The sequence below is a fragment of the Pezoporus occidentalis genome, unplaced genomic scaffold (assembly GCF_034315485.1).
Source record: "Pezoporus occidentalis ecotype Australia unplaced genomic scaffold, CSIRO_AGI_Poc_V1 ctg89, whole genome shotgun sequence".
Lineage (NCBI taxonomy): Eukaryota > Metazoa > Chordata > Aves > Psittaciformes > Psittacidae > Pezoporus > Pezoporus occidentalis.
In genome coordinates this window covers 3,783,176-3,795,830 of record NW_026916253.1, presented here as the reverse complement: position 1 = coordinate 3,795,830, position 12,655 = coordinate 3,783,176, and the positions used below count along the sequence as shown (strand labels likewise).

The 12,655-nt window shown below is 35.8% G+C and overlaps 1 protein-coding gene across 8 annotated transcripts in view; it reads left to right on the top strand.

Moving 5' to 3' along the window:
- LOC134156620 (transcription initiation factor TFIID subunit 4-like) overlaps positions 1-12,655 on the top strand; it is a 149,818-nt gene that overhangs the window by 20,501 nt on the left and 116,662 nt on the right. For 7 of the 8 annotated variants that reach the window (XR_009961976.1, XM_062604850.1, XM_062604848.1 and 4 more), the window contains 3 exons: positions 513-602; positions 1,843-2,100; positions 11,390-11,495. Coding sequence is in view for 7 of the 8 variants with exons in the window: in XM_062604850.1 (XP_062460834.1) it covers positions 513-602; positions 1,843-2,100; positions 11,390-11,495 (454 nt within the window). In the remaining variant the exon portion in view is untranslated. The remainder of the gene's footprint in view (positions 1-512; positions 603-1,842; positions 2,101-11,389; positions 11,496-12,655) is intronic. The other variant, XM_062604849.1, reaches the window with a different exon arrangement.

The following is a 12,655-nucleotide window of genomic DNA, read 5'->3' as shown; positions in this document are numbered from 1 at the left end:
ATGCTTTACATATATATGTGTATATATATCTATATGTGTATATGCATACACATATTCTAAGTTAAATTGAACCCTCAAAATTGGTTTTGGAATTAAGTAAAGGTAATTTTCATATTAAAAGGGCTGGCAAATTTTATAATAGTTGGTAAGGTTATTTCAACAACCTGTTTTTTTTTTTATCAGTCTTTTAATTTTAAAAGAAGAAACCACTATGTAAATGTTAGCATGAGAATGGAATCCCAAAAAAGACTTAAGTGTATGGGAGTTCATTGTGTCTTAAATTGTACATGCTCAGGGGAACTTCCTGAATTCCAAGGGGCTTGTTGCATATGTAGGTTAGCTCTTGACAGAAGGATTTTATAGATACACAGGAGCTGAGGGACTTCAGCTTTGGAAGTTGTTCTTGATATGGTAGCCCATTTAGCTAGAGATATATGCATATACTTACCTAGAAGAAAACCCAACAAAACAACTCAGATGAGTTGTTGACGCTTTTTTCTTTCACCCTAAAGGATGCGAAGATTGATCCAGAAGAATTTACAGCCCGCCTTCAGTCGGAGCTCAAATCGTCTCCTCAGCCATATCTTGTACCTTTCCTTAAGGTAATGCAAATCTTGCTTATATAAATTTATTTCCATAAAATGTCATTACATGACATGTTAGAATATACTTTTAAAAATATATTTTAAATAATTGATCTTTCTTGTACTCTGCAATTAATTTAAGATGGAAGTTCTGATGTGATACCAGATGGATTTATTGTAGGGTCCTAAATTAGTATATGTGGGGTAAACTTTTATTTAGTTCATGTATGTCAGCTGCAAAAGCATCTATATAAAAGATTATATGCAAACATACAAAATATGTTTAATTATGCCCCAACAAAACCACAACTGTAATTCTAGAAACATTTTTCTTCTAGTCCAGAGCTTCTCAGTTTAGGGCAGATATTTTTTTTTTTCCCCTTCAACTTTTCGTCAGAACTCTCGCCCTCTGCTTGTGTTTTTTCGAGTTATTATTAACCCTTATTTGTGCCTTTTCCTGCTGTTACACTGCAGTCATTTATAGAATCATGATAAGTTTTAACTTGTTTCCTTTCTTTGAAGTTCTTTCTTGGCAACAGAAAGGCATTAAGTTTTTAAATGAATACTAGAAGTTTAGAAAGAACTGTAGCTTGGGATAAACACACTTGAATTCTACAGCTGCCTGGGGGGAGCACTTCAAAAGTAAAACTGCTACTTAAAAAGTAAAAAGTTTGTTTGTGAAGGTACAGTATAGCTTTTTAGAACTGTTTTTGCTTGAACTGGTCTGAACATGAAGCATACAATAGTACATTTTTCTAATCCAGTCAGAATACATTAGATCAGTAAAAATACAGTAAACAGCTATTGCTGTAAGGCATCAGCAGTTGTATCATCTTGTTCTAGGTACTCGAGGCATGTCAGAAGTAAATTGGTGCAGCTTACTTCTTCTAGCATGCAGTGGGACTGGGGCTGTTCTTATAGTTCTGCCTTTTCTGTTTCAATTTGTTACCCTTCCAAAGACCTAAGCTACAAGTTCTAGATAGTTTGAGGAGACGAGTGTTCTGTTTTATGGCTATGGTGGAGTTAGGGCACATCAAAATTGACAGGTTGCAAAATCCAAATTGAAAGCTTATTAAAAGTCTAAATTGATTCCTGTCTCTTACAAGATATGCTCAATCTTACTTCTTTTTGATGAATAGGCCAATAGTAAAATGGGAAAGCAAGCTGCATTCTTTTAATTATGTTTACAGCAAATTTCAAAGTATTTTTTGGTCTGCGTGCTAAATTTGGTATTTCATAAACTTTCTTCTGTTTTTAGAAAAGTCTACCTGCACTGAGACAATCTTTACTGAATAGTCAACATTCAGTTTTGCAAGGACAGCCGTCTCAGCAGTCACTTCAACAAACCAAGCTATCACAAGTTATACCTCAGTCTGCCTCTGGAAGCATTTCCTCTGTTGTCACCACACAGACAATGGAAATAAGGCAACCAAACAACGTTTGCACAGTCTCTGTATCAAATACAGTGCAGCCTCCTCAGGTTAAGGTGGTACAGTCAAATCAGAGTTCACAACTGGTAGGTACTGTAGTATAAAAGAGAATTTCTTAAGCTGAATAGCAATTTTCAGTGTTATTTTTATTGCAGCTTGTTTTGGAAAATACTTTTTTGTTTGTATCATATTCAGTGATATTTAGTAGTTCGTCATTTTATGGCAGTACACATGTATGTGAACTTAGTTCAGGCAATGTTATTGGCATAGCTTAAATACAAGAAATTATGCTCTTGTCTGGGATACAGTGATTGTTATATGAGCACAGTGGAATGTGAGGTAATTACAAATGTAGAACAGAAAGCTTTTCAAGACTTGCAGATGGGTATAATTTTTACTGTGTCATTAGATATGCTGCTTTGTTTAGATTCATCTGCATAAAAATTCTTATTTTAAATTCTACACATAGTTATAAAATATTGTAGAAGAATAGCTGTACTGTACCAGAATTTTTAGAAATAGTGCTGTACTTTGTTATTTACCGAAATATGGTACTGTTGTACATTCTAGAGTATTATTTTGAAGGCACTATCAATAAGGCAACTTTACAGTCAGTTACTCATTCAGTGTGGTGAATTTATCCTGCTGTTACATAGGATCTTGCATGTGTGTTTACAGTGGTAATTAAAATAGGTTTAAGATTTTTACAAGGCCTTAATTTTACATAGGCATTATCATCCTTCAGGCAAAGATGTAAGAGTTTTGTCCGTGGTTTCCATGTATGTATGAATGAAATATTTGACTTAGATTTCAAAATCAAATTGACAAGTTCAAGAAGGTGTATCAGGTTGGCAAAACTTTGTCTGAATCATATTACCATGATTCAGAAATGCACATATGATAATGTAAAACCTTACAGTGATCTGTCTTTGAGCTTATAAGCTCTGTAAAGGATGTAAATAATTTGTAGGGTGTGTGAAGAGAGAAATATTTCTTTTAATTTAAAAGTAGCAGTGCACAATCTAAATGCCTACACCAGCAAAGCCATGTCTTTTGAAGCTTACAAATACTTTCTAGTAGCTAAATTACTAGCTTTAAAATGAAATTAATATAATTTTACCATCCTTTAGTGAGCATGGTTTGAATGTGTAAGAACATCTTTCGTGCTTAGACTTCTGACTCTGGCTTTTGTAGTACACAGACATTTGGCTGTTTTGTACCTTACCTTGGCTGCTTTTTGTTCAGCCACTTGCAGTCTGTCTTTTTCTCAGACGGGTTCTCCCTACCTCTACTGGACTGTTGCATTAATTAGAATAGAGTTTTTTAGGCTTTCTTTGGCTTCTTTATGATTTATCTTTGTTAGTCTCTGTTCAGTTACGTCTGTGTAAGACTGAATTGACAATAACTTTGGTTCTTCAAGGTAGGGAGCAGGAACAGGTTGCAATTACAGGCAGTAGATGTAAAAATTACCCCTTTTTCTGGGGAAGGCAGTTTCTCAGAGCAGCTGACAGGTTTCTTGAAAGTATAAATGTTAATGGCCACTAAGCATAGACTTACTTTATGCAACAATCTTACGACTAACCTACTGCTGGGTAACACAGCTTTTCCCAGTGTTTCGCAGCCCAATATAAACACTCTTATACCTGCTTTGCTGGTTGCACCCCACCTTTTGCCAAACACTGACGTAGAATAAAAATGTTTTAGTAAGTCCACAAGAATTTTTACTGTTCCAGTTCTTGTGGAATATTTTTGAGCAGGATAAAGTCAAATTTATGGGAAAGACACTTGTGTCTCTCTCACATGACAGTGCTTGCTCAAAGCAAGCAATCATGATGTTTACTGTGGTAGAGATTAGCAATATGAAGAGTTGCTCTGTCGTCTTATTTGGCATACCTGTGCAATATGAAGGAGATGAAAACTGCTAAAATAGTGTATTGTCAAGATTGATCTCATGGGCAAAAGGAGTTGTTTGTGTGTCTGTAGGAAGTCATAGGTCTAGGATTGATTTTTTTTTTTTTTTTTTTTCCATCTTATTGGGTGCATGAAATGATCACTGCATTTTTCAGAAGGTAGCAAACTGCATGGAGCAAACCTATGCTTAATACTATTTGTTTTCTAGAAAATATTTAGGGAGGAGCAAATAACTTAAAAATTGTAATTTATTGTTTTATTGCAAAACTGTCGTTCAGTATTTGCTTTCAATTTATCAGTAATTAGTTAATTGAACCAAACATTACATTTAACCAATCACTTCTTAATGGCCTTCAGATTAATTCTATACAGATAAAAGCAGCATCAGGCAGTAAGATCTACTGCATAAGAAAAAAATCTTATACACCACAACCACCATCAACTCAGGTGCCAAGCAGAAAACCTAGCAGCATCTCTATATTGCAGTAGTAATTGTTCCTAAGTATTGACTTTTTTGTAGTGACACTGATCACACTCTTTACACTTCTTTGTGCTCCTCAAAATCAGAGCATAGTGAAGAGCTGCTGGCCATCTTGCCTGGGACTTGTCCGGAAGAGGAAGATTACAGCTGGCTTGCCTAGGGGTGGCCAGCACTGATGGAGGAAACTGGCTGAGCTCCAGACTTTCCAAGCCTGAAGCTCACTGGAGAGAGTTCCAGCTGGCTTTGCAAACTGTCCAGCTGCAGAAGGACAAGCCTGGTTTGGAGTATAGATCCTTCTATACCAGCCACCTTACAGGAGTCTAGTTTCTTTAAAAGTGTGGGGCATCTGTTAGTTGTTCATTTGTTTTCACTTTCTCTTTTACAAAGGGGTCAGATATGGTGATACTTCTTCCAGTTAAATGGAGGTATCTTACAACATGGGAATTCTGTGTATGCTGTTTAGCACACAGTGTAGATTGCACAGAGGAGACCAGCATTAAAATATATAATGCTAGTAGATACAAAGGAGGAGACTATTTTATTTATCTGGCTTGTAAAGTACTAGAATTATGTTCCAAAACTGTGAAAAAGCTATGCTTTAAAAAGCTAGATAGTGTTAGTACTGGTAACTACTGCTAGCTAGGGAAAAAGGGAATAATCTTAGGCTAATATTTTATTGATGAGATGTTAGTGAGATAAGCCAGCAATCATTTTTTTTAAATTGTTCTAAGAGCAGCATTCAAAGTTTATCTTAGTTGTCAGGGTGCAGGAGCTCTAGATAGCCTTGTATATGTAGACATTACCTGTTTTGTTCTGGCTGTTACAGCAGGCAAAATTCCTATGAATGAGAAATATTCTCTATTAAATGTGTTGAAGTAGACCAATGAGTAATGGAGATCAATGAGCACTTTATATAGAGAGTTGACACTGCATTGTAAGGAGAAAGTACTGCTGGGGGGTGAAGCCAATTATTAAATGTAAATGACAAAGAAACAGTAAGAAATTGAAAGTGACCCATCTTAATTAAAAAGAATTTAATTATATGCAAGGCAATATAAAGATTTAGGCAGATCTGGGATTTGGAAAGATGTGTAGAAATACATCTGTACATTTGTTGCTGCAGTAAATTGTGCACAGAGTCTGGAGGGGAAATTTCGCTATCGTCCAAGTTACATTGAAAAAGTAATTGCTAAAATGTTTACTATTGCTTTTTCAGAGACTGTCATAGTGGTTGGAGGCTCCCAAAAGTAATGGAGTTTGGAGACAGGACACAAAAGCGGAATAAGCATTGTATTATATGGGGATGTTCTGCTCTGCTTTTTAATTCTCTACTGAAGCTTAAATGATTATAATTTGTACACTTTTTAGTGACATACAGGAAATAATTTTCTTCCTGTCCTGTATGCAAGACAGCTTAGGAGTAGAAGAGTAAAATATGGCCATTTGGATAAAAGAAGTAGTTTCTAATAATGAACTAATAAAGATTTGTTTGATGACTTAGAATTTGGTGTACAATAAAATTTAAGTAAAAATGGCTGTTGAACATAAAAACCATTTACAAATAAGAGTTTAAACATCAAAGGATATCAATGAATTATTTAGAGTGGTCTGAGAGAGTGTAAATATGAATAACAGGATATAATTAAGCAAAGTAGGGTTTAGGCTGGCCATAAAGTGAAATATCCTTACAGAAAGACAGATCATTAGATGGTAGATCAGGCTCCCAAAGGCAGTGATGAAACAGGCATCACTGAAAACGTTCAAAATTAGACCAGGTGAAATAATGTAGGAAGAATTGAATCATAAGATTCAAACCTACTCCTTAGAGCAGGTGGTGTAAGTGATCCAGTGGCTTCTGGTGTTATTTTTCTTCATGGCTTCTTTGAAAACATATATTCAATGGAGCAGTATTGTCATATTAACATTAAAAAAAAATGCTGAGTTTTAAAAAAGCCCATATCTTTCTGGTTTTGGTTGTTATTTTTTTTTCTTATGCAAATTTTGAGGCACTGTTGAAAAATAGTAACTGTTACTATTACAGCATGGTAACCAATGCTAAATATGAAATCTAAGCCCATGAGCCTGAACATTGTAAGTTAATGCTGCCAGATTACATGACAGCTAAGGTTTGATATGACATTTATCTTCAGGAGTGAGTAGACTGATAAATCACAAATGGCATAGCCACAAGTGAGTTAGCAAGTGTTTACTCATGAGTGAAGATAAATGTCATATCAGACCATAGCCATTCTGAATTTTGTATATTTACAAGTGGCTTGTTTCTTCCTTCCACAATACTTTTTCTTTCAAGTGACCAAAAAAAAAATAATAAAAGTTTGTCAAGGGATATATTTTCCAAATTTTTTTTTTTGTCTTTTTGCTCTTTTTTTGTTTTGTTGTTGTTGTTTGTTTTTTACTTTGCAAAAGCTTCTGTTCTGTTGCAAGGTATGATTTGTTGTAATTGAGTTAGGCTGATATTGCACCCCTTGTTAAGTAAGGGGAAGCATATTGTTGGGGCATCTGCATTGGTAAAGCAGCATTTAGATTGTTGAAGACTTGAAAAATCCTTGTCCTCGAAAACTTCAGCAGTGAGTTCTGGTCTAATTGTCCCAACCGATTTTTCCTTTCATTACTCTGAAGGTAGTAGCTTTCAGTTTTATTTAGTATCTCCTGTTTGCATAAGAGAAAGATAACAGAAATTATCAGTCTTTCTGTTTTTATACGTTTTCTGTGCTTTGGCTAAATTCTTTCTCAGCCTAAATTTGCTGGTCAATTGTGCTGTTCATTAGTGGCCTTCATTCCTATCTGTAATTTGTTCTTTGTCCTGCAATAACACATATGGTAGCAGATTCACATCTGTCATAGTATGATCATCACCTTTTGGCTTGAGACTGGGATCAGAGATCACTGTTACTTTATTCTCATGTAGTTACTGAATACTTTTAAAGAAGGGCCTTAAGGAAAACGAGTACTTCAGCTGTCACCACTTAGTTATTCTGGTTATCAGGAGTGTGACATACCCTTTTTTCATCTCTGTAAGTCGTCTTGTTTTGTGGAAACACCATTGTATAAACATCTTTTTACAGATGTGAAAATAAAAGTTAACTTTAGCAACAGACAGAGTAGTAGTCTGAAGCGTTCAGAAAGTTAGAAAAGGAACTTGTCTGGCTGAGCAGGCAAATGGTGAAAAAAATGTGAACGTGCCTAGTGAAATGGAAAGGTGGTGGTTAACAGGAGAATTGCGAAGATGAAATAAAAAAGGAGAGAATACTTTGTTGTGAGAAATGTGCATTGTTTATGCATAAAAGTGTTATTTCATAGAATAAAACTTGACGTAGCTTTTCACATATTGCAGTCAGAGAAGCAGTGCCATGACTTTCCTGCTTTAGTGTGTTCCTTGAAGAGCTCCGAAGTGCATCAGTCTAGGAGATGTTCTTCAACTTTTGATTGATAAATGAAGAGGAATGAAAGGAAGAGATATATGACAGTACTTGCTGTCTCAGTACTGTCTTGATCATAATTTTGTTTGGTAGTTTTACTATATTCCAATTTTTCAATGGCTAAATCAGATTAAATCTTTTCCTGTTTTCTGTAACTTTGTTGTTACTGTTCTTCTGTTGTGCTTGTCTTCAGTGGTGGAAATAATGAAAATGGCTTCCCTTCTACTTAGTGGAGATGTACCGATTAACAGTTTCTGTAAACTTTGAAGGTAGTCTGTCTTGTTACCTTTTCTGACTCAGCACTTCTGTAAGATCATTGATAATATGGTTACGGATGTAGTCATAAAAGGCTGGAAAGGACTACTGGAGGTGTCTAGTCCAGCCTTCTCTTTACCGGTTAGCATGTTGCCCAGGGCCTTGACCAGTCATGTTTTGAAGCATATTTAAGATGACATTACACAGCCTTTCTGGGCAACCTGTTCCAGTGCTTGCCCACCCTTGTGGTAAATCTTTTTTTTTCCTTACATTAAATTGAAATTTCCCATATTTCAACTTTTGCCCATTGTGTCCCATCCTTCTGCTTTGCATCTCTGAGAGAGGCTGGCTCTGTCTTCCCTACATCTTCCCATGAGGTGGTTGCAGACAGCAGTAAGATCTTCCCTTTTCTGAAGTAATCTCTGATAACCTCAGCATACTAAAACATCCACTTCTGAATCTTCTAGGTCAGGCTGGGTTAGTAAATTTGTCCTCATGAATGGATCATCTGGGCATTTAGCATCGATTTAGCGTATCAAGAGACAGCAATAAATGGGGTACACACATCGTGTGTGATTTTAAGGTGTGAGAAATATGAAATAATATAGTTAGTTAACAATCTCCCAGACTAGCTTGCTAGTACCTTGCTTGTTGTCTATACTTTTCATGCTGAGTTAAGGACATAATATATGTTTATGCTGTTAGCAAAATAGACAAGAGAGTTAGAACAGATAGAATTATTTTAATTGATGAAGAGTGGTTTAGGTTGTTTATAAATTTTAATGCACAAGTAATTGTTTCATCATTATTTACTATGTTCCTTGTTTGCTGCCAAGGAAGGTTACACATTCTATTTCAGAAACAAATTGCTAATGTTCATTCCTTAATCACTTCCAGTTCTGAAGATGACATCTGTGTTGAAAGGTATCTTAAAACGGCATAGAAACTGGAATATAAGTTAGTGTAAAATGTTGCTCTGAGTTCAGGTGCTGTTTTTCCTTTTAGAGAGTATACACTTGTTGCTGATTGGTTTCTGTATGAAATTTAAGATGATGATTTTGATCTGTGCCCCTTGGAAAAGTTATTTTTCAGTCATTTTCTATACTTGCAGCACTTCTACATATGTTGAAGTCCTCGTACTTACCAAAGGACAGTTTTGAATGTGTTTGATAGCAAGGAAATAATTAGCATTATTTATGTAATCTTAAAATGGTTAAATGCTGTTCTGTCTTTTATGGTGTTAGTGGGTAATCTTTTAGGGCATTCACATGGGAATATTGAACAGGTGAAATAGAACTTGATTCTGAACTGTAGAAGTTGCTTGCTTCACAGAGGAAAAAAAATGAAATCACAGACAATTGTTGTAATACCAGATAGTAATTCTATCCACAGGTCACACACATCTCCTTTTTGCCCTGGCTTCTGCCCAGTTAAGGTGTGGCTGCTTTTCTTCACTATTCTCTGAAAACTCACCCAAAAAATTACTATGAAAGTGGCAACATTCTCCTTGGGTTTTGTACCAATGTTTTGGGTTGTTTTTTGTTTTTTTTTTTTGTTTTCTGCAGGCTGTTCTACCTCTTTACTTATTGAAAGTACATGTATATGTACACTTGTACATGTTTCCTGTGCATCAAAATGCAGTCAAATTCCACTTTCCCCTCATTTTTACTTGCCACCTCTATTTCTTTCCTGTTTTAAGCATGGCAGCTACTTCACTCTTTCCTCTCAGAATGTCACTATATACTTACTGCCTGTCTTGAACAAGTAAATTGACATCCATTTGCTCCATTTTTGTGCTTAGTACATTTTCCTTCATTGTCTGTAGTTAAAGCTCACTCCTTAATCATTTTTTCCCTTTTTCTCTTTCTACAAGGTAGCTATTGCTAATACTTCTACATCCACAGGTTTATTAAGACTTAAACTGCTGTATTTTAGGATGTACAGGATGCAATTTTGTAACTTCAGAATGGCCCTGTTTGTTTGGTTTGGGTTTGTTTTTTTTCTTTTTCTCCAGACAACATCACAGGTCTTGTTCCCTCATTACTGTTTTCTTGTTTGTAGTTTTCACCTTCTCCTCATGGGAGCTGTAGTTCCTGCTGATGGAACAATTTCTTATTTATTCCATAGCCTGTTTATTCTCTATTTTTACATCTCATTTAAAAATGCTGTTTCTCCTTTCCTTTCTCCATAGCATACTTGCAAGTCAGAGATGCGGCCATTCATTATTCAGCTAATAGTACAGTTTTAGATATAATTTGTAAGAATAATGCCAACTGGTGCTGAACAAAGGTGCAGTGGTTCCTGTTTGCTTCAAGTAGCCATGTGTTGTGTGGCATGTTGTGCTCTATGAGGGAATACTGCACCCTGTGGATATGAGACTGATACCTGTAACTTGGGAACAGCAGACACATTAACACGGTTGTGACTGAAGAGCAGATGACTTCTCAAGTTGTCATACCTGAGCTGTGGTTATTTTATTTGCAGCTATTTGCCCATATTTTGTTTCCAAGTTTATGTATGGACTTTTTTTTCCAGCTCTGAAGCATTCACACATCTTTTAGACTCCTCTGTTTGTTACATGCATGCCTACCTTGTCCTTGATTTCATGAACATACATTTTGCTGTTGCTTACACGTAACCCTTACGGACTTTTTCTTTTTGATTTAATTTGTTTATGGGTCAAATTATAAGTTTCTAACCCAGTTTCAGTTTTGGGTAAGGGCTTCAGAACTTGGCTTAGTAGTAAGTGAAACCTTGAGTTTAACCAGTTAACATTTAAAAGATGAATAGTACATGATTGCTACAAAACATTATTTTCTTTCTTGTGCATATCTGACTTCAGAACCCATGATATTTTTGAATTTACTTTTAATAAATTTTTTTTTTTAAGTGTAGCTATATAGTGAAAGGCCTCATGATTGTAGGTGGAAACCACTAAACTTGTTGCAGGATTTTCTTCTACAAAAATGTTTTTCTTCCTAGTAAAACTTGCGAAGAAAAAAGTCTAAACTTTAATATTTACTTTGATATAGATTTTTGATGAAGGTTGTGACATGACATTTGTGTCGAGTATGATTTTTTTTTTTTTTTTTTAAGGCATAATGACAAAATAGGTATATACACACACACACAACCACATGCATTACATGAATATGACTTTTGTCACTCGCTGGTTGTGCTTTTAGAGATCCACATGCTTATATTAGTAATTACAGGTGTTAGTGTATTTACGTTGTGTGTGTTTGTGTATAAAGAGTATAATATAAGTATACTTTTTTTTAATAATAGCAGATTATCCAGTCAACATCTGCTCAAACTGTGAAACGAACCCCTGCTTGCCAGACTACCCAGATTAGGATGCCAGTGGTAATAACTCAGACCATTAGACCACAAGGTATGGGTTTAAATGTTTTAGTGAGATTGTTACCTTTGTATGAATTTCATTGTAAATACAAACTAGTAGCATGGGAAAATTTTAAAGTGTTGACATTGGCAGGCTTGACATATATTTTTTTATTCATGCTGGCTGAGGAATGCATGTTTTTGCTATGCAGTTTCAAGGTATTTCAGACCAACACAGCTAAATGTTTTGGAACTCACATGCTTAGTCCTTTGCTCAGCAGCTGTTCATGGAAGGTTCTTGAAAAACGTCACAATTACTGTCCTAAGCTTGTAACTCTGGGCCGAGAAAGAAATCAGTTTGTTTTATCCCTGAACCTAGAAGATGCCTCAGTGTAATCACCCTATTTCTAACTTACTGCTGAAGCAGAACATGATAGTCACTGTGTCTGGAGCTACAGAGGTCAAGATAGGAACTCCAGAGAAATTTCTCAACCCCAAACTGCAGCAAACTGACATGCCATGATCAGCCAGGGGAGCAAGAGGAGTGGCTTGAGTGCAAGTTCCTCATATCTCTCTGCACAGGTGAATTAATGCCTGGCTTATACATCCCACTTTCTAAGAGGGTTCTTGAAGCCTTCTTACTTTCTAATAAATAACCATTTGTTTCTTTCCACCACTAGACTTACTAGGCTTGGTCTTTATTTTTCCTGATCATGTGTGCAAGTATCGTTTTGGGTGTGGGCATTTAGATGATTCAGGGTTTGTAATGGAATACAGAGCTTGTCATATTTAGATACTCGGAAATCAAACTCGTTTAAACTCACAAAATGTGTTCCTGCCTATTTGACTTGACTGCTTGGTCTTCTCTGTCCTCTTGGGAAAAGAAAGCATCAAAACCAGTTAACAGCAGTTGATGTTCTGCCGTTCTCTTCAGAGAATCCAAAGGTTGAATGGACATGGAGACCAAACTGTTGCTGTAATCTTGTAGGCTGTTTTTCCAAGTTAGGAAGAAATGCCATTAAAGTTGCCAGATATTTGATAGCACTCATGTCCTGACTTTATTAACATGAAAGGTATTCAGCATCTTATAGCGTGAACTTCCACTTCTGACTAATGTGTCTGATATTGAAGGCTGATTTAATTTCTGTGCTTGTTCAGCCTCTGAGTTGTGAAAGTCAACAATGTGCCAAGAATTTGCATGATACTGGCATC